The sequence below is a fragment of the Monodelphis domestica genome, chromosome 1 (genome assembly GCF_027887165.1).
Source record: "Monodelphis domestica isolate mMonDom1 chromosome 1, mMonDom1.pri, whole genome shotgun sequence".
NCBI lineage: Eukaryota > Metazoa > Chordata > Mammalia > Didelphimorphia > Didelphidae > Monodelphis > Monodelphis domestica.
In genome coordinates this window covers 64,782,928-64,810,795 of record NC_077227.1, presented here as the reverse complement: position 1 = coordinate 64,810,795, position 27,868 = coordinate 64,782,928, and the positions used below count along the sequence as shown (strand labels likewise).

The 27,868-nt window shown below is 41.5% G+C and overlaps 1 protein-coding gene across 5 annotated transcripts in view; it reads right to left on the bottom strand.

Annotated features, from left to right (window-relative positions):
- The window catches only part of PRXL2A (peroxiredoxin like 2A), a 59,422-nt gene extending 32,241 nt beyond the window's left edge, over positions 1-27,181 (bottom strand). The window contains exon 1 of one of the 5 annotated variants that reach the window (XM_007478519.3): positions 26,778-27,181. Coding sequence is in view for 1 of the 5 variants with exons in the window: in XM_056800149.1 (XP_056656127.1) it covers positions 20,603-20,642 (40 nt within the window). In the remaining 4 variants the exon portion in view is untranslated. Of the gene's footprint in view, positions 1-20,075; positions 20,267-20,602; positions 20,777-26,777 lie in introns of those variants that run through there. The other 4 variants (XM_007478520.3, XM_056800149.1, XM_007478518.3 and 1 more) reach the window with 4 other exon arrangements.
- Between the last annotated feature and the right edge of the window lie 687 nt (positions 27,182-27,868).

Here is a 27,868-nt window from a genome sequence, read left to right as displayed (position 1 = left end):
AATTCAATAAATAAACTATCCTGGTCCTGAGCCATTATCTCAGAACTATTGGTATTATGTGTTCCAGACATAATATTGATCTATAAAAGTATAAGAACAATGTTTTTAATATATATGGCCATGGCAAATATTCAGTCTCCAAGCTATGTGAAATGAAAAGCTTTAAATATATATACATGAAGCAGAAAAAAACCAAAATCATGTTGGAATTCAGTAAGGCATCTCTCATCTCTGTTGTCCTGTCTGCTACTAGATTTGTTCTGAAGAAACTTTCGGTGAAGAGGCAGCTAGGGGATTCAGTGGATAGAGAGCAGGCCTAGCACCAAGAGGTCTTGCCTGTGTGACCCTGGCTAAGTTATTTAACACTAATTGCCAAGGCCTCACCATTTTTGCCTTGGAACCAATACTCAGTATAGGTTCTAGGACAAAAGGTAAAGAGTTTTAAAAGGAAAAAGAAAGAAACTTTCTGTGAACCTACAGAAGATAGAGTTATATGTTAAAACTTTTATTTAGCTACAAAAGGTTTATTTAACTATAATAGTCCATGGGGCATCCACTCTAAAAGGCTAATAGCTATAGAGTGACTATTTCTAGGACCATTTCTGTCTGAAGTACATTGAAAGAGATGAGAAGAATGAAATGAATAACAACCAAAACAAAATAAATAGCTGACATTTATATAGTACTCTGAGTTTTTGCAAAGCATTATCTATCTATCTATCTATCTATTCATACATCTATTCATCCATCCATCTATCCATCCATCTATCTATATGTCTCTCTCCCCCTATCTCTCGCTCTCTCCCTTCCTATCTCTCTCTCCCTCTCTCTCTCTCTCTCTCTCTGTCTCTCTCTGTCTCTGTCTCTCTTTCTCTCTCTCTCTCTGTCTCTCTCTCTTTCTGTCTCTCTCTTTCTCTCTCTCTCTCTCTTTCTCTCTCTCATTATAATACAAAATAATTCATGATATTGTGCTTAGAGAGATATAAAACAAAATGTGGTGAGGTCCAAGGAAGAAAAGATCAGTACTAACATGGAACAGCAGAGAAGACATAATGAAAAACATGTCATTTTAGTTGTTCTCTGAAGGCTTGGGAAAGGCAAAGAGAGAAGAAAGCATTCTAAGCAGGAACAATTTGAACAAAGGCCTGGAAATAGGAAAGTTTAGGGGATGTTTGAAGTGCAGAGAATGTTCTTATTTGGCTAGAGCAATGATTAAAAAGTAGAGACTGGTCTGATATAGGCTGGACAGATTAGATGGTGGTAAGACTTTGAATGACAGGGAAGGGACTTTTATTTGGTAGATAATACGGATTCACGTGAAGATTTTTGAGTGGAGGAGTGACATGAGCACATCTATTTTTAAAATACAGAGTCCAGAAGGGTTCACTTTTTCAGTCCCATCCAACTCTTTGTGATCCCATTTGAGGTTTTCATGGCAAAGATACTGGAGTGGTTTTGCCATTTCCTTCTCCAGGTCATTTTATAGATGAAGAAACTGAGGCAAACAGGTTTAAGTGACTTGTCCAGGATCACACATCTACAAAATGTTTGAGTCCATATTTGAATTCAGAAAGTTGAGTCTTTCTGACTCCAGGTCTGGCACTCTATCCACTGTACCATCTAGCTACCTTTAGTTATGAAGTAAATATTAGAAAATTCTGAGAAGAGACAGGAATCTATTTTAAGAATCTATTACACTGGTCTAGGAAGATGGTAATGAGTACATGGGATGGCATTAGTGGGAAGTGACTAAAAAGTGGAAGACCTGAGAAATATTTTATATATAGATAATTTAAAGGACTTTGTAACTGCTTCATGTAGGAAGTAAAGAAAAGAAAATTTAAGAGAATATCATGGTTTCAAATATGAGACTAGTGTGTTACTAGTTGCTACTAGAAAAGGGTCAGAAAACAGAGCAGATTTAGGGAGAAACAAAATAACCTTGATTTTTAAGGAGATGCATTTGAAATACAGGTCACCCCAAAAACTAAACATTTTCTAAACAACAGTCCTTGCTAACCAAAACAGAAAAAAAAAAAAACAGTTATATTTTTAATTCCTTTTGAAAAACTTCCCAACCCCCTAAGAAAGGTCTCCAGTTGCTAAGAATAACCAGAGCTCCAAGCGAAAGAAATAAATGCAGATCTGGGGAGATTTTTGTTCTTGTTCCTGTTGGCTGTTCCCTCCATCTGGAAAAGAGTTGTTAGAAAGACTGAATGAAGAGAGACTTAAAAATGCAGACTTAAAAGGAAGGGGAAGTTCGACTTGGAAAGGAACCATCTCTCCAACCCTGCCTGTCAATCCCTCACCCTCAAAATCAGTCTCAAAACTACTTTTTTGTACTGAAACCATATTGTAAACTAACTATCCATTTTTGTTAAGTGCCATTTGTCTGGATCCACAATTCCTCAGCCTCTACCTATAAGAGCCTGTTTATAGTCATTTCATTTTCTCATCCTTATGTGATTATAATTTCATGAAAAGATTGGTCATATTATTATTTTGCATTTATATAGCATCTTTCCTCTGAGAAGCTCAAGGGATTAATAGAAGCCTACATTTCTCATTTTAGCATGCATAAAACCTATCTCAACAACCTTTATCCATAGCCCTCCCCACTGCCCAAAGCTCTACTCTGATGTCTTGGTAGAGAAATGTTTTCTTCAAGAATTGGCTTCAGAACCCTCCCGTTCATGAAGCTTTGTTTCAAATAACTCTTCCCTTCTCACCTTGTATCTATTCTGTATGCATTTCTATATATGTTGTCTCCACTAATGTGATTGTAAACCCCTCAAGAGCAGAGGAACTGAAATTTTTGTCTTTAAACCCTTATCTTTTGTCTTGGAATCAATACTATGTATTGGTTCTAAGGCAGAAGAGTGGTAAGGGCTGAGGATTAAGTGACTTGTCCAGGGTTACACGCTACAAAGTACCTGAGATCAGGTTTGCACCCAGGACTTCCCATCTCCAAACCTGGCTCTCTATCCACTGAACTACCTAGCTGCCCCCTAGATCTGTTTTTAATCAAGGAAAATCATTTTGGCAATTTATGTGGAAGATGGATTTGAGAGAGACTTAAGGGAAGGAGACCAATTAGAAAACTATCACAATTGTTCGGGTGAGAAATGATGAGGGTCCACTAGGGGTGGCTAGTGTCTGAGTACAGAGGAGAGGGATAGGAGAGAGATTCTGAAGGCAGAATTGATTTAATTAATATTAATTTAAATCTTACAGCAGAATAGGAAGGATGATCCAGTGAAGGGGACTGAGAAGGAAGAGAGGGCAGAAGAGCCAAGAAACAGCAATGTCATACAAATCCATAGAGAAGAGATGAGTTAACAGCATCAAATACTATAGAGAAGTCAAGGATAAGGAGGCCACCATGTTTGATTATATATATATATATATATATAATATGTTATATATATATACACAAACCTATACATATATACATACATGTACATATACACACATGTATATACATAATCACATGTATGCTTTTAATAATATTATTTAATAATAATATTATGTAAATATGATTAATTGCTTTGGAAAGAACCACTTCAGTTGAGTGATGAGATTAGAAGCCTAAATACAAAAGAGTAAGAAGTGAAAGGCAATGAAAGTATCTTGCTCTTTCTAGTAATTTGGCTGGGAAAGCGAGGAGAGATTCGGGGCTGGAGACTGAGAGGATGTTACAGACAAGAGGTTTTGTTTTTAAGCACAGGAAGATCTGGGGTAGATCCCCAGCTGGTGATTTATGAAAGGGCACAGACAAGAAATAACAGGGCATGATTTGTCATTTGTACGAGAGTAGAAAGTGGTCCTTCACAAGAGGCTATGAATCCGTAGTAGCATCAAAGCAAAAACCCATCTGTGAAACCAGAAGAATTCCCATGAAAAACGCCCTTGATAAAAAGAGCTCGTGCTTTCTTAGTCCCTGATGGGGCTCCAGAACATTGCCACAGGCCTTGGCCATATGATGGGGGCAGGTGTTGTGCCTGGGCAGCCACTGGATCCAACAGGCGGGCTGGGTCACAAACTAGCAAATCTGTGATTGATCACAAAACCATTGAACTAAATACCTGGGTGTGGGAATTTCCTGGCTCTGAATATTGTTTTAGAGGAGAAAATAAATAAATGAATGAATGGGTAAATATATACACATATATATACACAAATACACACAAACCATAAAATGTTTATGTATGCACATGTGTGTATAAATACTTTAAATGTTTTCAGTATTTTATAAAGCAGCTAGGTGGCAGAGTGAGTTGAATTCAAATCCGGCCTCAGACACTTAATAGCTTTGTTTACCTGGGCAAGTCATTTACCAAGAAAACCCCATGGAGAGGACTGACACAGAATGGTCCGAGGGGTCACAAAGAGTCAGACGTGACTGAACGACAACAAAAATATTTTAGAAGAACAAAGGATTAGGAAGTCAAGGACACTCCTGAACTAAAGACCTGTGGTTTACTGAGCAGGGATGGAAGGTCTTCCTATCTTTCTGAGAAGAAAAATGAGTTCTCTTCCTGGAAAGAGGGAGAATGCACACTCACTGGGCCTGGATGCAGCTTGGGATGCCCACCCACACTGCCTGGACTGCACTAGGCCGTCTCCTGTTATGGGGAGCAATCTTTCTTTTCTGCCTCAGTGTGTTCTCTAGTCTTCCAGCTGTAGTTCTAAGTAAGTATCATAAAGGAAAAAAAAGATAATTCCCCAGCTTCCCTACTAAAAGTAAGCAAAGAGGTTTTTATGAAAATAAGCATACATTTTTAGCAACTTGATACTGGCCTTTCAGGCAAGTGTTTTCTCTATTTTTCTCCACTGGTTATGGTTCTGAAGAGGACCGCTCATACACAAAAGGGGGAGTTTTGAAGAAAGGAAGGAGAAACAGGGAGAATACTGGATTTGGGCCAGAAGTTCCTGAGCCTTGGTTCTATTGCCTACTAGTATATGTGTGACCTTGGACAAGTCACTTCACTTTGTGAGATCACATGGGACAGTGGAAGAAATGAAGAATTTAGAGTCAGAAGTTTCAATTCTATCTCTGCTACTTACCTTATTGCTTCTGCCACTTACTTATTAGTTGGGAATTTTTTTTTACTTTTTTTTAATAGTATAATATAGTATAGTGGTAGTCTCTCGGTGACCGAGAATGACTATTGTCTTTGTGCAGTTTCATCTATGGTGTACCCTCATGTGGCTTTGGAGTCCAAAGGCTGAGGCACAAAGTTTGTGGCACACGGGGCCTGGGACGCCAGTTGTTACGGGAGGTGAGGTTGTGGCCTGATGTCAGTGTTCACTCACAGCAGCAAGACGTCGACGTCGCTCATCTTCAAAGGTGATGGCGGCATGGTGAATGTGGGTTTGCCAGCTGCTTCTGTCAGAGGCAGCGAGTTCTAGTTGCTTTGGTGTCATGCCAGCCCACTTCAAGTTGGACTTTAGCTGATCCTTGAATCTTTTCTTTGGTCGGCCTTGTTTCCTGAGTCCAGCTGACAGTTCACCATAGAATACCTGTCTTGGTATTCGCTGTGGGTCCATGCGGATGACGTGTCCAGACCATCATAGCTGGGTTTGGAGGACCAGGACTTCGATGCTGGTGGAGTTGGCTCTGTCGAGGACTTCCTGGTTGGTGATTTGGTCCTGCCATCTGTAAACCTTAAAATTTCTTAGACCTATGAATGTTGGAAATTTCACCATTGGGAAATTTCATACTTGGAAAAAATTTCCTACTGATAGTAAGAACTCTATTGGAATGTGAAACCCCTTGGCATGGGAGGATCCTTCTCCTCCCTACTTAAGACTATTTTAGGACAGAAACCTTTTGCTAAACAATGGAAAGGGCTTTGACCTATGCTTAAGCATAGAACAGGAAGTTCTTTGAGTCATGATTGATTTTAGAATTGATACAATAGAGATACTTGGAATGTCAGAACCAGGTCTTGGAACTTACAAGCTCCACCCTACTCAGTCTAACAGGATTTAAGAAGGGCTGTAGCATAGATCAAGATTTAATCATTTGAGAATATGACCTACAACAGACATGTGCAAAGGAAACAGACCTCTGGGCGGTCCTGGGTTAAGCTAGAGCCACCATTGGCACAGGGGAGACATTGACAGTGATTGGTAGATGTGAGAACTGAGGGGAGGGGACTTAGATGGTTTCCTTAAAGATAGTGGGGTCTGAGGAGAGGAGGGAGGAGGTTTTGCTCTGAGCGAGGTGGCTCTGAAGGAGGACTGAGGAGGTTGCTCTGTGGGAGGACCAGGAGAGAAGGCTGGCTCTGAAGGAGGAGAATTCTCTGGAAACATTTCTTGAAAGGAGGCTCTCTTGAAGGTGGAGCCTGAGGTTGGCATGAGAAGCCTTACCTAGAGAGATCTTGGGTGAGTGATAAAACCAACTGACTGATTTATTCATTCTTATTCCTTTTTTACTTTCTCTCCTTTTCTATTGATTAATCAGTGTATTATAAATTAAATTTCTCTATAAAACCCAGTTGGCTTGGGCATATTCATAAATATTATATTTATATAAAACCAAGACACAGTAGAAAACATATTTCAGCGGTCAGAATTGATATATATATATATATATATATATATATATATATATATATATATATATATATATATATATTCCTTTGCTCCCAAACATTTTAATTATCACACATCGGATCCTCATGATTGACCAGAGGGAGCGTTGGTGGAATTGCTCCAGCTGTTTCATGTGCTTCCGGTACAGTGTCCATGTCTCACAACTGTACAGGAACGAGCTGAGGACCACTGGGTTATACACTTTGAGCTTAGTCGCAGTGCTTACACCTCTGTGTTGGAGGACTTTGCAATGCAGCTGCCCAAGTGTCTGGCTGGCCTTTTGGATCCTGGCATTGATCTCATGGTCTAGGGACCCGTCGTTGGCGATGGTGCTGCCCAGGTACTTGAAAGTGTTGACGTTAGAAAGCTGTGTGCTGTCGATTGTAATGCACGGCTGGTTCGTTGGCCTCCCTGGTGTGGGTTGGAACAGCACCTCTGTTTTGCTGAGGCTGATAGTCAGGCCAAACAGTTTTGTTGCGGTGGAGAACCTGTCCACAATGGTTTGGAGATGATTTTCTTGGTGGGCCATGAGAGCAGTCATCTGCAAAGAGAGCTTCCAGGATGAGTCTCTCTGTTGTCTTTTTTTTTGCAGTCAGGCGGTGAAGGTTGAATAGTGAGCCATCCAGTCGGTATTTGATATAGATGCCCAGGTCTAGATCCATCAGAGCATGTTATAATACTTGGGTGAAAAATAGGTTGAATAGTACCGGAGAGAGGACACAGCCTTGTTTCACGCCATTGGTGATGTTGAAGTGATCAGAAGTCTCTCCACCAGATAGGACTTCCCTTGTCACGTTGACATGAAAGAGCTGGATCAGTTTGACGAATTTTGCTGGGCAACCGAGCTTGCTGAGGATCACCCACAATGCGTCCCTGTTCACTGTGTCGAATGCCTTTGTCAGGTCTACAAAGACAATGTAGAGACTCAGGTTCTGCTCAAGACATTTTTCCTGCATTTGCCTCACTGTGAAGACCATGTCGATGGTGCTACGATCTGGTCTGAAGCCGCATTGTGATTCAGGCAGGTTCTGCTCTGAAACAGATGACAGGAGTCTGTTGAGTATAACATGGGTGAGGATCTTTCCAGCAGTGGAGAGTAGTGAGATGCCTCTGTAGTTGTCACAGGCTGCTTGTGAGCCTTTGTTCTTGCATAGGGCTATGATGGAGGCATCTCTGAGTTCTGGGGGCATGTCTTCCTCTTCCCATATGCTGGTCAGCACTATGTGGAATACCTGGAGAGCCTTTCCATTTAAGGCCTTGTACACCTTGGTTGGGATCCCGTCTTTACCAGGTGCCTTGCCTGCACTCATTTGTTTAATGGCTTTTTGGACTTCCTCTATTGAAGGAGGGACGTCAAGTTGTTCAATGGAGCGGTTTTGGGGGATCTGGTCAAGGGTGCTTTGGTCGACTGAAGAGGGTCGGTTGAGAAGCTGACTGAAGTATTCTTTCCACCTGTTGCTGATGCCTTTTTTATCTTTTATGAGAGTATCACCGTCAGAGGATAGCAAGGGAGTGGTGGTGGGTTTTAATGGCCCATAAGTCTTGAGGGCACTGAAAAAATTGTTTGTAGTTTTTCATATCAGCAAACCGCTGGATTTCTTCTGCCTTTTTTCCCACCATCGGTCTTGCATCTTCCTGATCTCATGCTGCGCCGTGGCTTGGAGAGACTTGAATCTGTCCTTTTTAGGAGCAGAGTTTGGGTTATTTTGCCACTCCATAAAGGCTTTGTTCTTCTTGCTCAATAGGTCTTCAATAGCAGTGTTGTTCTCGTCAAACCAGTCCTGGTGGTTGCGTTGTTTTGGGCCTAGGACTGCCTTTGATGTTTCCTTCACTGCGTCTCTGAACTGGTTCCATTTCTCGGTTGAGCTTCCAGTGAGTGGTCCCTTGGCAGACAGCTTGTTGTCCAGGCAGGACTGGACTGTTTGCAAATAAGATGGATCTCTAGTTGTAAAATGCGCGAACTGTCTGGGCGCGTTTTGGAAGGCGAGGCGCAATGTGCATTTGAAGAGTCGCTCTAACCAATTGGTGGTCTGTCCAGCATTCAGCTCCTCTCATGGCTCTGGTGATCTTTACATCCTGGATGTCTCGCTGGCATACAATGATGTAGTCAATGAGATGCCACTGTTTTGATCGTGGGTGCATCCACGTTGTTTTATATTTGTTCGCCATTCTGAACACAGTGTTTGTGATGGTGAGTTCAAACTCTGAGCATTTGCTGAGTAGTAGTAGGCCGTTGTTGTTCATTTTGCCCACGCTGTGTTTGCCGAGCACTCCTTTCCATCTTTCATGGTCCTGGCCAATGCGGGCGTTGAAGTCTCCCAGTAGTATCAGCCTGTCATTTGTGGGCACTGAGTGCAGGACGGCACTCAGGTCAGAGTAGAACTGCTCGATGGTCTCCTCTGTGCTGGTCAGTGTTGGGGCATATGCGCTGATGATTGTGGCATACCGGTCTTTGCTGAGAGGTAGGCGGATCTTCATGAGCCTCTCGCTGATGCCCACAGGCAAGTCTGGCAGCTGTTTGAGCAAACTGGTCTTGATGGCCAGGCCAACACTGTGGATTCTGCCTTTATTTGAGTCTCTACCTTTCCAGAAGAAGGTGTATCCAGTGGTGGGTTCGCTAAGTGATCCCTCTTCTGGTAAGCGTGTTTCGCTTAAGGCTGCGATGTAGATGTTATATCGCGCCAGTTCTTCACTGATTAGAGCTGTTCTTCTCTCAGGTCTTGGGGTATTCTCTCTATCAAGTAATGTCCTGGTGTTCCATGCTCCTAGTAGGAGTTTCTTTGTATTTTTTCTTTGATTTCGACCCCTTAAAGGGATGATCCACCAGCCGCGGTGTGCTGACTGGGTGTTTGTAGGGCAGGCAATGTTTGGGACACCTTTTCTAGTCCCCTCCCTTGATTACGGTGAGCAGTGCTGTCCCAAAGAGGGCTGCTCAGTCGCCCAGGATGCTGCCGAACGTCCCTGCTGCCCACAGGGCTGAGCGACCACTGGTCCATGGGCTGCCTACATGCAGGATCGTAACTACAACTGCCAGTGATCATCTCCACCTGTTGCGTCGTCACTCCCCCATCGCTGCAGGTCTTGAAGAGGGTGGATGGGGTTCGGATAGATGAGTGTGCACAAAGATACTTCTTTGTGAAAGAGATTTAAGTGGAAAAGTAGATGCACAGAGACAGTCCCACTCTCTCGGCGTTGGAAGCCTGGGTCCAGTGGCACGAAAAATTGTTATGTCTGGAGACTTCCTCAGCTGCATTGGATGACCATGTTGTCCTTTGTGCTCCAACATGCCCTAAGCACTCCACAGTGCTTTGCTGCGTCGCCCTCTCAGCCATTGAACCTTCTTGTTGGTTTCTTCCTTCTGTTCAGCCGAAGCAGTGTTCACATGCTAGGTGAGCAAAGCCCTGGTTCACCATGGGTCGACGACCCGAAGGCTACCCTCACAAGGTTTGGCTGGCCTGTCGAAGCCGTTGCCCGGGGTGTGGCCACTGCCGCATGCTAGCAGCTACTGGGAGCCACAGGTGAGAGCTGGGTGTCAGGTGACTTTTTTTTTTTAATACAATAACCTTAATACTATAAAGACAAATGACTTTGAAAGACTTTTAGAATTCCAAGTCAATGTGATGCCAAAGTACAATTCCAAAGGACAGGGGATGAAGCATGCTACTAACTTCTGGACAGAATGGTGACATTAAAATTTTAGAATGAAATGACAATAGCATTTTTTTGGATATGATGAATATGGGAATTTGTTTTGATGAACCAAACATATTTGTCACAAGGTTTACTTTACTTCTTTTTTTTAACCCTTACTTTATATCTTAGAATCAATAATGTGTGTTGTTCCCAGGGCAAAAGAGTGGTAAAGGCTAGGCAATGAAGGTAAAGTGGTTTGCCCAGGGTCACACAGCTAGGAAGTATTTGAGGCCAGAAATGAAACCAGGACATCCTTTCTCTAAACCTAGTTCTCAATCCACTGAGTCACCTAAATGCCCCCAACTTGTTTTTTACTTATTTATTGTTTTAATAGGGAGGGAGACAGGAATGGATGAGAGAGAAAATAAATGTTTGTAAATTGAAAAAGAAAAAAACCTTCAAAAATATGGTCATCTAGAACAGAATACACACTCCAAATTCAGTCTGACTTCCACAAGGGACTTCTGGGATATGGGCACTATACTTGAAAGACAGATACTAATGCCAAGTCATGACACAAGACTCGGAACTGTCTGACTTTTTACCCAGTGGCAAATACCCAGCTGGAAACACATTTGCCCTTTGCCCTGGTAGAAAAAGTACCTTAAGAAGGCTAGCATTGTTCCCTTGAGATAAAAGACTTGATTCTTATACTCTATTCTCAGCCAAACTTCAACTGGAGAGACTCACTTAAAGTCAAATGTTCCTGCTCCTTCATGCCTTAAACAGGAACAAGAAGGAAATAATGAATTACTGAGACTTGAGCTCTACAAATCAAAAACTATTAATATGATCTCTTTTTCTTGCAGAAGCAATGACATACATTAAAATTTCAGTTAAGAGGAATATTCTGGTAAAAGAGATTTCTCATTAACAGACTTTTCTAGGTAGCAGGGGTTACATTCAATTTTTTTATTTCAACACCTATTTTTAAAAAATCTTTTAAAAACATTTAAGTTTCTTTTCCTGTTTTAGTAAACAGAGCACAACGAACAAAACAGAATCTTTCTTTGCTGTCTGAAGGTTTTGTAGGGAATCAGGGCCTTAATCTTAAACATTAGGTCTTATTATTCATGTTTGGATACAAAAAGAGAGAGACTAAGCTCTTAGGTAGCATTAGTAACAGGATACATTGATGTAGTGCTCAACGGTGTGCAAATAATTTATACTCTCACAATAAACCCTCTGAGGTAGGGATTATTATTACTTTCATTTTACAGATGAAGGAACTGAGGCTGAGAGAAGGTTAAGTGACTTTGCCAGGATCCCACAGTCAAAAAGTGAAACAATCTTCCTGATCCCTAAGTCAAGTTTTCTTGATTCCAAGTCCAGTGCTGTCAGATCTACCCTAAGATGAACCCTTAAGATTATGAGGAGAGGGGGAGAAATACTAATATTCTTTTTACTTGTTGTCTGAATCTTAGAAAATTAGAGCCTGGAAAGAACCATAAAGGCTGTCCAGCTCAAGGATGATTTCAGAAAAAGCCAAAAAAGGCTTATATGAACTGATAAATGGAAACAGAAGAACAGAGTGACAGCAACATTATATGATGATCAACAGGGAAAGACTTAGCTACTTTCCGCAAATACAATGATTTAGAACAATTCTGAAGGAATTATGACAAGGAATACTATCTGCTTCCAGAGAAAGAACAGTTGGAATTGGAAGGCAGATAAAAGAATACTATTTTTCACATTGGTTTATTTATGTTTTTATTTGAGGGTTCTAGTTTTATATAAATATTCTCTTACAGTAGTGGCCAATATGGAAGTATGTTTTGCATGATAATATACATATAATCCAGATCAAATTGCTTACCATCTCTGAGGGGGGGGAGACAATTTGGACCGTATAACTTCAGAAAACATAGGCTAAAATTGATTGAAAATAAAATATTTAAAAAGAAAAAAATTGTCCAGCTGAACTTTTCATTGTACTAGCACAGGTCCGACCAAGTCACTCCTTATTCAGTAAACTGTAGCAGCTTCCTATCACCTCCAGGATTAAATTTAAAGTATTTTAACTTTTTAAAAAAATTTAATTAATTTAGAGCATTTTTCCAGGAACATGATTTTTATATTTTAACTTTTTAAATCTTTTATAATAGGACACTCTCTTACCTTTTCAATCCTCTTAGATATCCCCACCCTCACTTTCCCAATGAATTCCATGATTTCTATAGTTGGTGTCACTGGTCTCTTCAAATAATATACTTTGGAGCAGCTAGGTAGAACACTGGGTAATGTGCCAGGTCTAAAGTTGGGAGACCAGAGTTTAAATCTGACCTCAGACATTTCTAGCTGTGTGACCCTGGGCAATTCACTTAACCCTAATTGTTTACCCCTGCCACCACTCTTCTGTGTTTGATATTAAGACAGAAGATCAGTGGCAAAGATTTTTATTTAAAACCCTTACTTTCTCTCTTAGAACTTAAGATAAGGGGTTTAAATTTTAAAAATTAGAAGAAAAACCAAGACGCTTCATCTTTTTACTCATTTTCTGACTGTTCTCCAATGCCTGGAATTCTCTCTCCTCATTTCTGCTTTGTGGCTTCCTTCCAGCCCCAGTTAAAATTCCACTTTTTACAAGAAGCCTTTCTCTCCCTCCCTTAATAAACACACACACACACACACACACACACACACACACACACACACACACACACACACACAAACATATATAAATCCAATTAATCCTGTAAATATCATATATATACAGAGAAAGTTGTTTTCAGGTTGTCTCACCCACTGGATTATGAATTCCTGGAGGGTAGGGGTTGTCTTTTCCTTGTCTTTGTAGCCTCAACATGCAGCCCAGTGCCAGGCACTTGGTAGTAGTAGTAGTAGTGGTAGTCTCTCGGTGACCAAGAATGACTATTCTATTGTCTTTGTGCAGTTTCATCTACGGTGTACCCTCATGTGGCTTTGGAGTCCAAAGGCTGAGGCGCACAGTTTGTGGCACATGGGCCTGGGACGCCAGTTGTTATGGGAGGTGCGGTTGTGGCCTGGTGTCGGTGTTCACGCGCAGCGGCAAGACGTCGACGTCGCTCATCTTCAAAGGTGATGGCGGCATGGTGAATGTGGGTTCGCCAGCTGCTTCTGTCAGAGGCAGCGAGTTCTAGTTGCTTTGGTGTCATGCCAGCCCACTTCAAGTTGGACTTTAGCTGATCCTTGAATCTTCTCTTTGGTCGGCCTTGTTTCCTGAGTCCAGCTGACAGTTCACCATAGAATACCTGTCTTGGTATTCGCTGTAAGTCCATGCGGATGACGTGTCCAGACCATCATAGCTGGGTTTGGAGGACCAGGACTTCGATGCTGGTGGAGTTGGCTCTGTCGAGGACTTCCTGATTGGTGATTTGGTCCTGCCATCGGATCCTCATGATTGACAGGAGGGAGCGTTGGTGGAATTGCTCCAGCTGTTTCATGTGCTTCCAGTACAGTGTCCATGTCTCACAACCGTACAGGAACAAGCTGAGGACCACTGCGTTGTACACTTTGAGCTTCGTCACAGTGCTTGCACCGCTGTGTTGGAGGACTTTGCAGCGCAGCCGCCCGAGTGCCTGGCTGGCCTTTTGGATCCTGGCATTAATCTCGTGGTCTAGGGACCCGTCGCTGGCGATGGTGCTGCCCAGGTACTTGAAAGTGTTGACATTAGAAAGCTGTGTGCCGTCGATTGTAATGCAGGGCTGGTTGGTTGGCCTCCCTGGTGCAGGTTGGAACAGCACCTCTGTTTTGCTGAGGCTGATAGTCAGGCCAAACAGTTTTGTTAATAAATCCTTCTTCACTTGACTTGAGGAAACTCAGAGAGGCTCACTGATATCCCAAAGCTATCCTGCGGCAGTCAGAACCAGAATGTAGGTTCCCAGATTCCTAGACTAAGATTCCTATCTACGATACCATACTTTCTCTGTCTCCAGTCAGGATATGGGGAAAATAAAGAATATAACAAAATGCAGGGTCTTTTTTGTTTGTTGCTAGAATATATTCATACGTACATACATACATACATACATATATCTATATATATTATACAGAGGCCTGGAGTCAGGAATACCCATCTTCATGAGTTTAGATTTGGCCTCAGACACTTACTAGTTGCATGACCCTAGGCAAGTCACTTAATTCTATTTATCTCAGTTTTCTCATCTGTAAAATGAAGGAAATGGAAAACATTCCATTCTCTTTGCCAAGAAAAACTCAAATTGGGTCACAAAGAATTAGACATTGTGATAGCGGCTGGCACTAAAGAAAAAGTGCCAGGCTAAAGAGTGTGTGAAATTGATCACTTCGATGGGAGAGGGGCCCCAGGAGTGGGGAGAAAACTCTGGCTGGTAGAGGAGTTAGTCTCTCAGTCTTGAGAAGCTGAAGATAGAAGGTGGGGAAAAAGACTTTCTCCTGAGGGTTGCCTACTTTTCCTGCTGGTGACTGGAAATCTTTCCCCCAACACTTTCTAATTGAAGGGACTTTCTGAAGAGAAACCTGAGCAGACTTTACTTTAGCTCCTGTTGCCCAGGGGTGAGTCAACCTGACTTTCTCTCAGCAGGCTTAGTAAGCTGCCAAGACCTGAGCAACTCGAGAAGGGAGGGGAAAGGGTTTAGATAGAGACAGGGACCCCCTTTCCCCACTTCCCTTTCCCATTCCTTCCCTGCTAGTTATTATTTGTATTACCTGACTGAGTTGACATTAAAAGTTATCTGTTTCCCCAGCTGAGTGTGAGTGAACAGATCAAGGGGAGATCCTTTGGTCTCAAGTAGTAGAGGGGGGACAAGAGGGACAAGAGCGAATTGGGAAGAGCAGCTTTAACTAAGGTGGGAAGGCAGAAGGGGGAAAATCTTCAAACCTCTTCTCCTCTCTCTGAGCCAACCCTAAACATCAGTTGTCTCCCCTGAACCCTGCTTTGATAAGGAGGGTTCTTCTCCCTTTCCCCCTCTCAATACTGAAAGTCTGAACCCCTCTAGTACAAATTATCCTCCTTTTATAATACAACATGACTAAAAAACAACTAAACACCATCATATATGATAAACCCAGAGATGTGGGCTAGGAGCATGGAGGGAAATGACTTATCTACTAGGCAAAACTTTTTTATCTCGGTTCTATTCATTTGCATGCCAACTTGCATGAGAAGATACTGGGAAGGAGGGAGGCTTTGTGGACCCAGGTTCCATAGAGCTCCTAAGGATCTGGCAGAATTCCTGGGATAGGCTTTGGGGACTATGATCTTCATTAGAGGTTAAACTGGATTTATGAGGAATTTTCTAATTTTAAGTCAGATAGTTGTCTGAACTCATAAACTTAAAATCAGGACCAGAAATGAGCAATTAAAAGAAGGAGTATGCTTAGCTCAAGGTACTGTGACTGTTTTTTTTTGTTGTTGATTGAGCAAAATAAATATGGTATTTCATAGGCTTAAGAGTGAAGTAAAAGAACTGTCAGTTTGCCTTTGTCAGGGAGAAGTTTTCCAATCATTGAAACTCGGCAGAGAGAACCAGTCCAAAGATAATAACAGAGAGTAGCTCAGCAACTAAGACCCCAAAAGAGACTCTCAGTAGAGAGCACAGACTTGAAGCCATGAAGAAATCAGGATAATGACTACCAGGTAATGATCTACTAAAGGACAGGGCAGCACTTCAACACTAGAGGTGTAATGGCCAGGTCATATGGATTCTAGGAATGTGCCTCAACACTTTTCCCTCTGTGTGTGCCCTCTTCTTATATGTGATATATAATCCCATGGAAGAGTGTATTCAGATGAGCATGGAGATAGCTTTTCTTTTCATTTGATTTGCTGTGCTACTGATCAAATGGCTTTTGCATTCTGCTTCATTAAAAAAATTCATATATTTGCATAGGTTTGTGAACTACAGTTTTGAGTGAATTCTGATGACAGAATCCCTTGAATGTTGGGTAATTTGGGGAGACTTACGGAGGGGGGGGGGGTAGATACTCTGAGTGCTTTATTAATAAAATCCAAATTCACTGAAAACTGGTTCTAGTGAATCAATGTTTCATTTGAGTATAGGTTAGGTGAGGGCAGAAATGTTTTTCTTAGCAGGACTCCCATGCCCTTTTCATGTATCAAGTTATGCTCTTTCCTGAACATAGCTTGGATGTAGCATGGGTCCACATTCATTAGCCCCTAGGCAGAATTCTAGGGTGCCCTACACTTCTAGTGATATTTGTTTTAAAAACCATCTTGATCAATGACACATGTAAAACCCAGTGAAGCTGCTCCTTGGCTACAGGAGGGGGTGGGTAGGAAGAGGGGATGGAAAGAACATGAATCATGTAACTATGGAAAAATATTCTTAATTAATTAATTAAATAAAGATTTTCAAATAAAATAAAAATCACCCATCCAGTAGGATCTTTGTGTACTCAGTTAAAGTAGCTGCTCTTACTCTCTTCTAAGAACCTGACAAATATTCCTCACATGTCAATAGAAGCAAGAATGTGGATCAATGATTAACCCTAATCATTAAATTGTCAGTATAAAGAGGGTTGGATTTGAAATCAGAAGACCTCAGCTCAGATTTTAGTTTTGATGTGTCCTGACTATGTCACTTTAGTCAAGTCTCTAAGTGGCCTCAGTTTCCTTACCTTTAACATAAGGATAATCCTATATTATAATATCTAGTCACAGGTTTATTGTGGGGAACACATTACCATGTCAACATGAACTTATTTCTTTAACTTAAAAAGGAACAATAGGATAAAATTCTGAATTTGAAAAAGGCAGGGGAGAAGAGTCTCTAATACAAAGAAACATGGTTCCAAGATTCTTTATGACTAGATAAAAGACAATCTCCAGAATGGGAAAGGACACAAGAGGCCCACTAAATATCCCACTATAGAGAATTGGAATCCCATTACATGTTCTCTCTGTTGGCCAGCCGAGGTCTAATTTCAATGCCCCATTTTCCCTTCAGTCAACTTGTGCACATAGAATGGCCTCAGTAGAACCTTCTTTCTTGTTTCTCCCCCAAAAATCCTAGTATAGGGCATTATAACTCAGTATATAATGTGTTCATTAATATTATGGATCCCTTTAAAAATAATTTGTATTTATATCTTTTATTTTTATATCACTGTCATTTCTGAATATATCCATCCCAACCCTACTCAGCAAGATAACCCTTGTAACAAAAATGAAGAAACGGGGGATGACAAGGATGTTTTGCTATATTAACCAACACATCAATTTAGACTAACAATAGATATAATATTCCATGCCCATAATCTCCCCTTTCTTTCCTTTTTTAAAACCCTTACTTTGTCTTAGAATTGATACTAAGTATTGTTTCCAAGGCAGAAGAACACTTGGGGGAGGAGGAGGAGGCAGCTAGGTGGCTTAGAGCCAGGCCTGGAAATAGGAGGTCCTAGGTTCAAATATGGCCTTAGATCCTTCCTAGCTGTGTGACTAGGCAAATCACTTAAACCCAATTGCCTTGGGATGCTCTTCTGCCTTGGAAACAATATACAGTATTGATTCCAGGAAGGTAAGGATTAAAAAAAAAAGAAGAGTGGTAGCAGTTAGGCGGTTGGTGTGACTTGTCCAAGTCACACAACTAGGAAAAGTCTCCCACCGTTCTAATGAAATGAGGTCCACTGAATCCTGATGTAAGAACTGGGATAATATCTGAAACACTCTGCTTCCCCAGATGTGGCTTCTTACATTCTTTCTCTCCTAATTAGTTTTTAGTTTTTATTTCTTTGATTCTTTCATAAACACTCTTGGGAATGTTTTTATTTCATTTGGCTGAGCATCCCATCTCCAGGCTATGAAGCTTACATTTTTATTTACATTTTTATTTACATTTTGGATCACTAGAGCGTTAAAACGAATGAATTATTCTGTAGCTACAATGATTGTTTTTTCCACTCCCTGCTCCCTGCTCCCTACCAAACATAACTGACCAGAACTTCAACCTACCTACAAATAAATCCATCAAAAGTTTCTCAACAATGTTTTTCTTTTTAACTGCAAACACAACATAGAAAGCAGAATCATAGTTTAGTAGTTCAGATTACCAGCTCTGCAATAAAACTCCCTGGGAGTACCTGCCTGCCTTACTCTTAGCTGGAAGCAGTCATCCTATTTGAGATTGTGGTTTCTGCTCAGTCACAGAAACTGAAAGATGTGGCCTAAGGCAAGCAGTTCTCCAAAGAAAACCTTTCTGCTCCAAACTGTGCCCTGACAGCTCAGCAACTACTGTCTGCAGTCCTCACTCCTCAAGGAAAATTTCCAATTCATAAAATAGATTTAAATGAATTTGTTTGAAGATAAAATATTTAAAGTAGTTTATGATGAAAAAATTACTCATTAAAACAGGAGAGATCTGGGGGACTGCAAGAGAGGCAGCCTAACCTAGAGAATAACATTCTACTGGAGAATCGGGAAGAGCTGGATTCAAATCCCCCCCTCCCCCAACATGTGATAATGGGCAAATCACTTAATTTTTCTGAGGCTTAGTTTTCTCATCTGAAAAATGAGGATGAGACCTGTTCTACTTACCTCACAAATTGTGAGGCTCCAATTAGATAATCTATATAAGGCACTTTGCAAATTTTAAAGCCATATAAAAGTCGTTATTATTACAATTGATTGTCAAGGGAGATAAGTTGACAGGTTATTGATGTCTAGCCCTAGTCAAAGCTCCTCTTATGCCCTTGTCTTATTCCTCCTTCGAGTCTGTAAACTGTTTTGTTTTTTAAACCCGTACCTTCTGTCTTAGAATCAGTCCTAAACAGGAGCTAAAACTAACTCTTAACCAGAGAGGAACCTTACGGGAAGCCTCCTTGGAAGCGTTTTCTTTAAGGAGCTCTAAAGTTGGTACCAGAGAAGGAAACATCTAACTTCAAGATCACCCTTTCCTGCATCCGGGCTCACCTCAGCGCTGGCTCACTCTGGTAGTGAGTGGCAAAACGGAGGGGGTAGGCAAGGTGGGCTGAACTAAAGGAGAGGAGAAGGGGAGTTTGGACTGCTGGGGACCCCGCTGGGAAGCAGGCCTGGTTTCTTTGTTCTCAGAGGCCCCGCGGTTGCACCAAATGTCAAGGTGGACTAGCGCCCAGTCACGCTCCCCGGCCCAAATCCACCTAAGCAAGTTTATCTAATCACACCACTCGTCCCCTCAGGGGTCCTCCCGGCCAGACTGGGAGCACAGACTACGCCTGATAAATAAATAACCACCCAGAGCCAAGCCCAGCCTTACAGCTAGCACCCACAGCAAAATACCGTAGCAGGGATGCGCACGCACTTTGTACACACCTGTCGTGTGGAGGTGACTCAATTCAACCTGGCCCGGCCCGCCCCCTCCCCCGGCCCAGCAAGTTCCCACAGCACCCGGCACGCGGCGTTCAGCCAACGCTGGGCTCGGGCTGACACATGTGGGAATGGGGAACTCCCGGGATCTAGGGCACGAAGGAGAAGCCCCGGCGATCCTCTCCGGCCCCTCGGTCTTACAGAACTGATAACTGAGGCCCAGAGAGGGAAAGTGAACTTGACCAAGGTCACTGAGCAGCAACTCCAGGACCCGCTGGAAGCTGGACCTGTCCCCTCCCCCCTCCAACATCTGAGCTTTTCGGTAACCCTCCCACCACCTTTGAAAAGCCCCAGGCAGGTGCAAAATCCGTGAAAATAGGGGAGTCCTGCAGGATCATAGGACTAGGGAGAAGACCTGCAGGAGAGCTCGTTACCTAAGATCGGGAACCCAGCCCTTCTCCCAAGGTAGCCCCAAGGACCAGGAGCAACCTCCCCGAACCCAGGTGCAGCCCCTACTCACACTATTCCTCCTCCTCCCGACTCCTAGAGACTTCAGGTGCCCCTCCCCCCTCACTCTGGGGGGGCCCAGGGGAGGAGCCCCGAGCTTCTGGGGGCGGGGCTTTGTGTCTCCCGTCCTTAATCCCGCCCCTCTCCTCCCCTCACCCGAGCTGCTGCGGACAGGAAGGGAGCAAAGTCGGAGAAGGGCGGAGGCAGACTATCTCCTCCCACCCTCCCCTCCCTTCCCCTCCCCTCCCCTTTTGTCCTCTCCCCTTCCCTTCCCTCTCTTCTCTTCCCGGTCCATCCCCTCCCCTAGCTTCTGTGGCTTCACTCCTCTTTGCTATTCGTTTTTGCGCTCCCCCCACCCCCTAGGCCTGCTGCCGCCGGAGGCCTCTGCTTGAACTTTCAAAGGAAGCCTTTAGCCAGATTAAAGTCTTTTCAAGCCCGGGGCGCCCTAGGAAGCGGAAGATCGAAAAAATGAAATTGGGGTCTTAACCCTAGTTTCCTTTAACTGAGAATCGCTAAGCCCCGGCGGCATTTCTAACCTACCCCACCCCTCCACGCAGGAGGTTCCGTCCTGGTGCGCCATACCGTGTGATCCTAATGGCGATCGCCATTTCCAGCTTCTCACCGATAGCCTTGCAGACGGATTGAGGGCAGCCTTGCACGTGGCCCAGTGGGATGGGGGCAGGAGAGCACGCAGCAGTAGCCCAAACAAGTTTCTATTCTGACTTCCATAAAATATTCCTGTTAAGCTAACGGATTTCGAGGCCAGAGAGCCGGGCTCCTTGGACCGGCATTTTATCCTCCGAGTATTTCAACAAGATGGAAACCAACAAACAAACAAACAAACAACCCAAACCCAACAAAAACAAGAAGATGGACCTCTGGTCCCTGATTTATGGTTAGATAAAAGAGACTGACTAGAGTAGTTTGGGAAGACTTCAAGGAGGAGGTGCAAGGCACTGAGTCGGACATTTACCAGACCTTGAGAAATAGATAGATAATAAAAACAGACAGACATAAAAAAGAAATAGACATATGAATAGATATATGTAATATTGTTCCTGGACAGGATCTAGATCTTTAAAGATGGATAGCTAGGTAAGGAAATAGAAAAACAATAGATAAATAAATAGAAAAAAAGATAGATGAAACATTGTTTCTGGATGTGATCTAGACCCTGACAGATAGGTAGATAATAACATAACCAGTAATAATAACAAAATATTCAAAATTTGCAAAGCACTTTACATTTGTTGTCTTATTTGATCCTCACAACCCTCATGTGAGCTAGATGTTATTATCCTCATTTTCCAGATGAGGACATCAAAACAGATAGAGGTTAAGTGACTTGCTCAGGATCACACAACTAGAAAGTGTTGGAGGCTAGATTATAAAATGAAGTCTTTCTCTCTCCAAGCCCAGCTTTCTTTGCAATAAATCACTAGCTCTGTAGACAGGTAGATGTTGAATTTATTAGTTTATTATGTGTGAGGCAGTGTTCTAAAAGCTGTTGATACAAATTCTAGCAAAGCAAGACAATCCTTGCCCTCAAAAAACTTAATTCTAATGGGGAAGGCAACTATAAGGAAAGAAAGATGATTCACCTATGGAGGCCTCCTAAAATAAGATTCACCTACCAGAGAATGGCTATATTTGGTAAGGTGAAGGAAGAATTAGAACACAGTTACACCCCAGAGGGCCTTTTACAAGCTTCTCACATCCAAGCTCCTTGAAAAGATGGGGAGGATTCAAATAGTTGGGAGAGAGAAATGGTGAAGGCCTTCCTATTGTCCATCCTAAGGGAGCCTCAACAGAGAAGAGTTTTCAGGAAAGACAATCCTTCAGTAGCAAAGCAGGAAACAACATTCTTGTCCCTGAACATTCCCAAAGGCCATTAATTAATTAGTGAGTCTTTCAAGTGTCAGCAGGGGCTGCAGGATTAGTTTGCTACAACAGGAAGATGTCTTAGGGTTTTTCCTAGTGACTACAACAGGTTTGGCAGTAATGTAATTACTTATCAAATGCAAAAGCCCATGATTACACTTCCAGAGCATTCCTGGATTCTAAACTTCAAAAGCCTGAATAGATTTGACAGTTCATTAACAGCAAGCCTTACCCAGCCTTCTTTTTTCTTTTTAAGAGTAAGAGCTGGGTTCATTAAAAACAGCAATCAAACCTGAGGGATGAGATCTAGACAAGTAGGCACATGAAAAGCCTAGGAGAGAGAGAGAGAGAGAGAGAGAGAGAGAGAGAGAGAGAGAGAGAGAGAGAGAGAGAGAGAGAGAGAGAGAGAGAGAGAGAGAGAATTTCAAAACTATTACAATAGCAATAATTCTGATGTCCTGGGGTCCCTATAAATTCATATGAACCATGAAAATATGTGAGCTTGGATCATCTATAACATCCCTCTTCTAACCCAAACACCTAAATATTTATTTCTTTTCTAACCTTTATACTACAAAAAGGCATTTATTTTCTTTTTAAAAAATATTTTAGTATGCCTCAATTCAGGTAAAAACAATTTTTAACATTCATTTTATAAAAATTGGAGCTCCAAATTTTCTTCTTTCCTTTCTTCCCTCCCTCATCACAAAGACAGTAAGCAATCTGATATAGGCAATACATGTGCAATCATGTAAAAATATTTCCATATTAGTCATTTTGTAGAAGAAAAGTCAAACAAAAAAATGAAGAAAGAAAGTGAAAGATAGCATGCTTCAGGCTGCATTTAGACTCTATCAGTTCTTTCTCTGGAGGCAGATGGCATTTTTCATCATGAGTCCTTTGGGATTGTCTTGGATCTTTGTATTGCTGAGAAAAGTTGTCACTCACAGATGATCACTGTGCGATATTGCCATTTCTATGTACAATGTTCAGGTTTTCTCATTTTGTTTTGCATCAGTTCACATAAGGCTTTCTGGGTTTTTCTGAATTCATCCTGTACATCATTCCTTATGACATAATAATATTCCATTACAACCATATTCTACAACTTGTTCAGCCATTCCCCACATGATGGACAACCCATCAGTTTCCAATTCTTTGCCACTAGGAAAAGAGTTGCTGAAAATATTTCCCCTTATCTCTGATCACTTTGTGATATAGACCCAGTAGTAGTATTGCTAGGTCAAAGGGCATGCATAGCTTTATGAGCCTCTGGGTCTGGTTCCATATTCTCTAGGATGGTTGTATCAGTGGCATTTACTTTCAAGCGGTACTTTCCAAGGTTACAAAAAGATAAATAAAAACATATATATTTTTTAAAGTAGCTTTAGAAGGGAAAAGGACTAGTCCTATCATTTGATTCATTTAGAGAACTCCCAAGTGAGGAAAATATGTCTTCTAATCAGACCATCAATTTTCTTGTAATCTAGAATTGTTCATAGACAGTTTCGTAGAACAGAGGTATCAAGGCAGTCCACAATACTACCAGACTAAAATATAAAACTGTGGAATATTTAACAAAATTAATTAAAATACAATAAAACATAGATACTGTTGCCTTGGGGTTTTCTAGGTCATATATGGCTACAGGGAACTTTAAGAAGGTTTCTGATTCTATTTGAGTTTGACATCACTGGGCTAGAGGAGCAATAGGACTTGCCTAGGGTTTCCCAACCACAGTATGTCAGAGGTGGGACTTGAAACAAGGTCATTCTGGTTTCAAGACTAGTTTTTTATCCACCAGGTATAAAAATAGTACCCGTATTCAAAATTTGGGGGGTTCCTTTTTGGTCCACAAACAATAAGCTATTTATAGAAATCTTTATAGTTTATGAAGTTCTGTAAGATCCTCAAGGGCATGAGCTGCTTTCATTTTTGGTTTTTGTCTCCCCAGAGTTTGTCAATGTAGAATATCTAGCACAAATGCTTTCTTTCTTTCTTTCTTTCTTTCTTTCTTTCTTTCTTTCTTTCTTTCTTTCTTTCTTTCTTTCTTTCTTTCTTTCTTTCTTTCTTTCTTTCTTTCTTTCTTTCTTTCTTTCTTTCTTTCTTTCTTTCTTTCTTTCTTTCTTTCTTTCTTTCTTTCTTTCTTTCTTTCTTTCTTTCTTTCTTTCTTTCTTTCTTTCTTTCTTTCTTTCTTTCTTTCTTTCTTTCTTTCCCCTTACCTTCTGTCTTAGAATCAGTACTAAGTATTGACTCCAAAGCAGAACCTAGACTCTACACAATCAAGATAAAATGACTTGCCTGAGATCACAGCTAAGAAGTATCTGAGTTCATATTTGAACCAAGCACCTACTGTCTCCAGAGCTGACTCTCTATCCAATGAGATGCCTAGATTATCTCCCCTGACCCTTCCTTTTTCACATAATGGCTTTTTTTTCCTTCTAATCACTATCCTCATTTGACAGACAAGTAAACTGAGAAAAATATTTAATCAGTGCTTGTTGAATCACCGAATCATTGGCCCAAAGTCAAAGAACTTTGAGACTTCAGAGTCAGAACTATTCCTGCCATCTTACAGCTGCCCCCCTTTAATGGGATGAAAGGAAACATGGGCTGATCCTTTGGATTTTGCATCATCACTGGTCATTATCAATGAATATTTAGTAAGCGTTCAGAATGTAAGAGATGCCAAGAAAGAAAACATAACACAGTCCCTGTCATGATGAGTCTCTATTAAATAAAAGTATTCAAAATAAACAATACCCTCGATGCGGTCTAAATAATTTAGTATTCAGCTGAGCCAGATTGTTCTCAAAGAGAACTTGATAGAGAATTACATCTCTAAGTGATGGTGGTGCAGCAGATTGAGTTCTGGGACTGACGTCCAAGTTCAAATCTAGCCTCAGACATTTCTTAGCTTAGGCAAGTTACCTCATCTCTGTCTGCCTCATTTTTCTTATCTAAAAAATGGGAATAATAATAGTACCCACCTCCAAAAGCTGCTGTGAGGATTAAATGAGATATAATAGTAAAGTGCTTAGCACCATTGAGGTAACTAGCTGGCACAGTGGATAAAGAGCCAGGTCTGTAATCAGGAGGACCTGAATTCAAAACTGGACACAGATACTTCCTAGCTGTGTGACCCTGGGCAAGTCACTTAATCCTGTTTGCCTAGTCTTTGCCCTTCTGACCTTCTGCCTTAGAGTTGTTACCAGGACAGAAAGTAGGAGTTTAAAAAAAAAGTGGGAAGCATTATATAAATGTTTGCTATTATTAACTAGGACTATTATTTGACAATCCATATCAAAAATATAAAATGTCTACTATGTGTTAGACATATGGTTGAAAAAATAATGCCACCCTCCCAATTCAAGGAGCTAGTAAGGTAAAGCCAAATAGAAATAACTATAATTTGAGTTAGAATATGATTAAATATATGCAAGAGGTTTAAAAACACAGCATGAGAGATTCTATAAGGGAGAAATTTCTTGTTGGGGGCAGATCAGAAAAAAAAAACTCATGGATAAAATGGTACCTGGGATGGGCCTTGAAGGAAGAAAGCTTGCTCCCTGTTGTTCACATGCTGAGTTCTTTATAGAACATTTAAACATAAAGATATATAGCCTCACCCAGAGAGCCCTCCTTAGTCAGATTCAGCATAGAGGAAGCCTATTTTGGAATTCCTCTGAAAATTGGTGATGCTTTTTATATCTATAACATCCTCATCCCTATCATAAACCACTCAAGATGTTATCTAATATTTTTCCCACCAGATGTTCTCTTAGAGACAAGAAAACAGTTTCAGAAAAGCAAAAGTACCCATTTAAATCTGGTCTCCAGCTTGCTATCCACTCAGCATGCTGACCACTACACAAACCAGAGGATGATGGCTGCTCCAAGCAGCGATGACCTTTCTGAATCAGCGCTACGGGGAAATATGACTAGAGTAAAATATTTCCGGACCACCATAACTGGTAGTCTGAGGACTATGACCTGGAGCACTCCCTGGTCTTCTGTTATTTTCCATCTATGCTACATAAACATACTATTGACCTCCTCAGTGGGATGGAAAAGAGGTAAACACACACACATGCCATTTCTGATTCCAGAGAAAGGAAGAATTTCTCAATCAAGAATTCTGAAATGGGTCTAAATATCATTACTATTTAGTCATTTAGTAAGTATTAGGATCAGCAGAGTTGAACCCAAGACCATGCCTGGGACATGGACCACTTTAGACGATGGATTCAAGTGGTGTACAAAATAAGATGGTTTGGGAATCTGGGTTCAAGCAGGAGAAATCTGGAGTATTCTCATTTAGTGAGACCCTAAGATTCTAAGCAGAAGGAAAGAAGCTCATTGAAGCACCTGAAAACAAAGTAGGGGACAAGTCACTTAACCCCCACTGCCCAGCCCTGACCACTCTTCTGCTTGGAACTAATACACAGTATTGATTCTAAGATGAGAAGTAAGGGTTTAAGAAAAAACAAAAGCTAGGTCTTCCTCTAGGTCCAAGCAAGGAGCTTCTTGGTTCAAAAAGACCTATAAATGTCTTAGCAGCAGATCAAAAGAATTCACTTCAATCATAACCTGTCTGGTCAATCTCTGGGCAATTAACCAGACCAGATCACCAGCTCCAGTGCTTTCCTATTATAGGTTCTTGTAGATTTTATGGGAAGTAACATCAGTTGTTACAAGCTGCATCCCTACAGCTATTTCTCATTCTGTTTTTCACCTGGGCCATCTTCTGCTGTGCTGTGAGAACTGCCACTGAGACATCAAGCTAAGGAAATAATGGATCAGAAATTCTCAAATTCACCTGGGTTTTACTCACATGAAAGAGATTTCTAGGAAGGAAAAGCAGGGAGACGATCTGTCTTGGGTGCTTCATGGGGGAAGGCAGTGTCTAGTGTCACGGGTCTGGTCCAAACATGTCGGCTTCCTCCAGGACTCTTGTAAGCCAGTGTTGGTCCAAATGGATCAGCTTGCCAGAGGCTATTGGCGCTGACTGGTATTTGAAATACTGAAACTGTCTGGACTTTTCTCTGCCTTCTAAAGGTAGCTCAAAGCCCCCTAATTCTTAGTCAAACTGTCATACACTTGCTATTCACCTTTCCCCTTCCATTGTTGTTGTTCAGTCATTTCAGGCATGTTGACAATTTGTGACCCCATTTGGGGTTTTCTTGGGGAGGGACAAACAGGGATCCATTTCTCTCAGGTCTTTAGACAACAGTGGGCAGCAATCAGGTTCTTTATGTTCTTCTTCTTCTTTTTTTTTAATCCCTTACCTTCCATTTTGGAATCAGTATTGTGTATTGGTTCCAAAACAGAAGAATTGTAAGGGCTAGGCAATGGGGTTAAGTGATTTGACCAGGGTTAGGCAGGTAGGAAGTATCTGAAGTTACATATGAACCCAGGATCTTCCATTTGTAGTGTTGGCTCTTTTTCCACTGAGTCACCTAGCTGCCCCCATGTCCTTTACATCCTGAATATACCCATTTACATTCTTATATCTGGCAATGAGTTAATAAATGGAATTTTTGGCAGCCATCTAAGCCTTATTTTTATGATTAATGTCAGTAGTGGATAAAGTTTGGGAAAGTTTTCTTCTCTAAAGAAATGGGAATGTAAGGATAAGTGATAAGGGATAGAGGAAAATGCACAGATTGTCTTTAAGAGGAAAGGAGGAGAATTTAGATAAAAAATCCTGGAAGAAAATTCTGGAAGGAGAGGAGGATCTTGGGAGTTTACTGGGTTTAACATTCTCTCCTGCTCTGGCTTTCCTCTGAGCTGGTAAGGAGGATCTTTACTCTGGTATCCCCCAGGAAAAAAATTAATCTTGTGGAAAGATCAGAAATTCCTAGGTTGGAGAACTGTCTTGAAGACCTGCCTTTCTCTGAAGTACAGAGATCAACCTATCAGAAA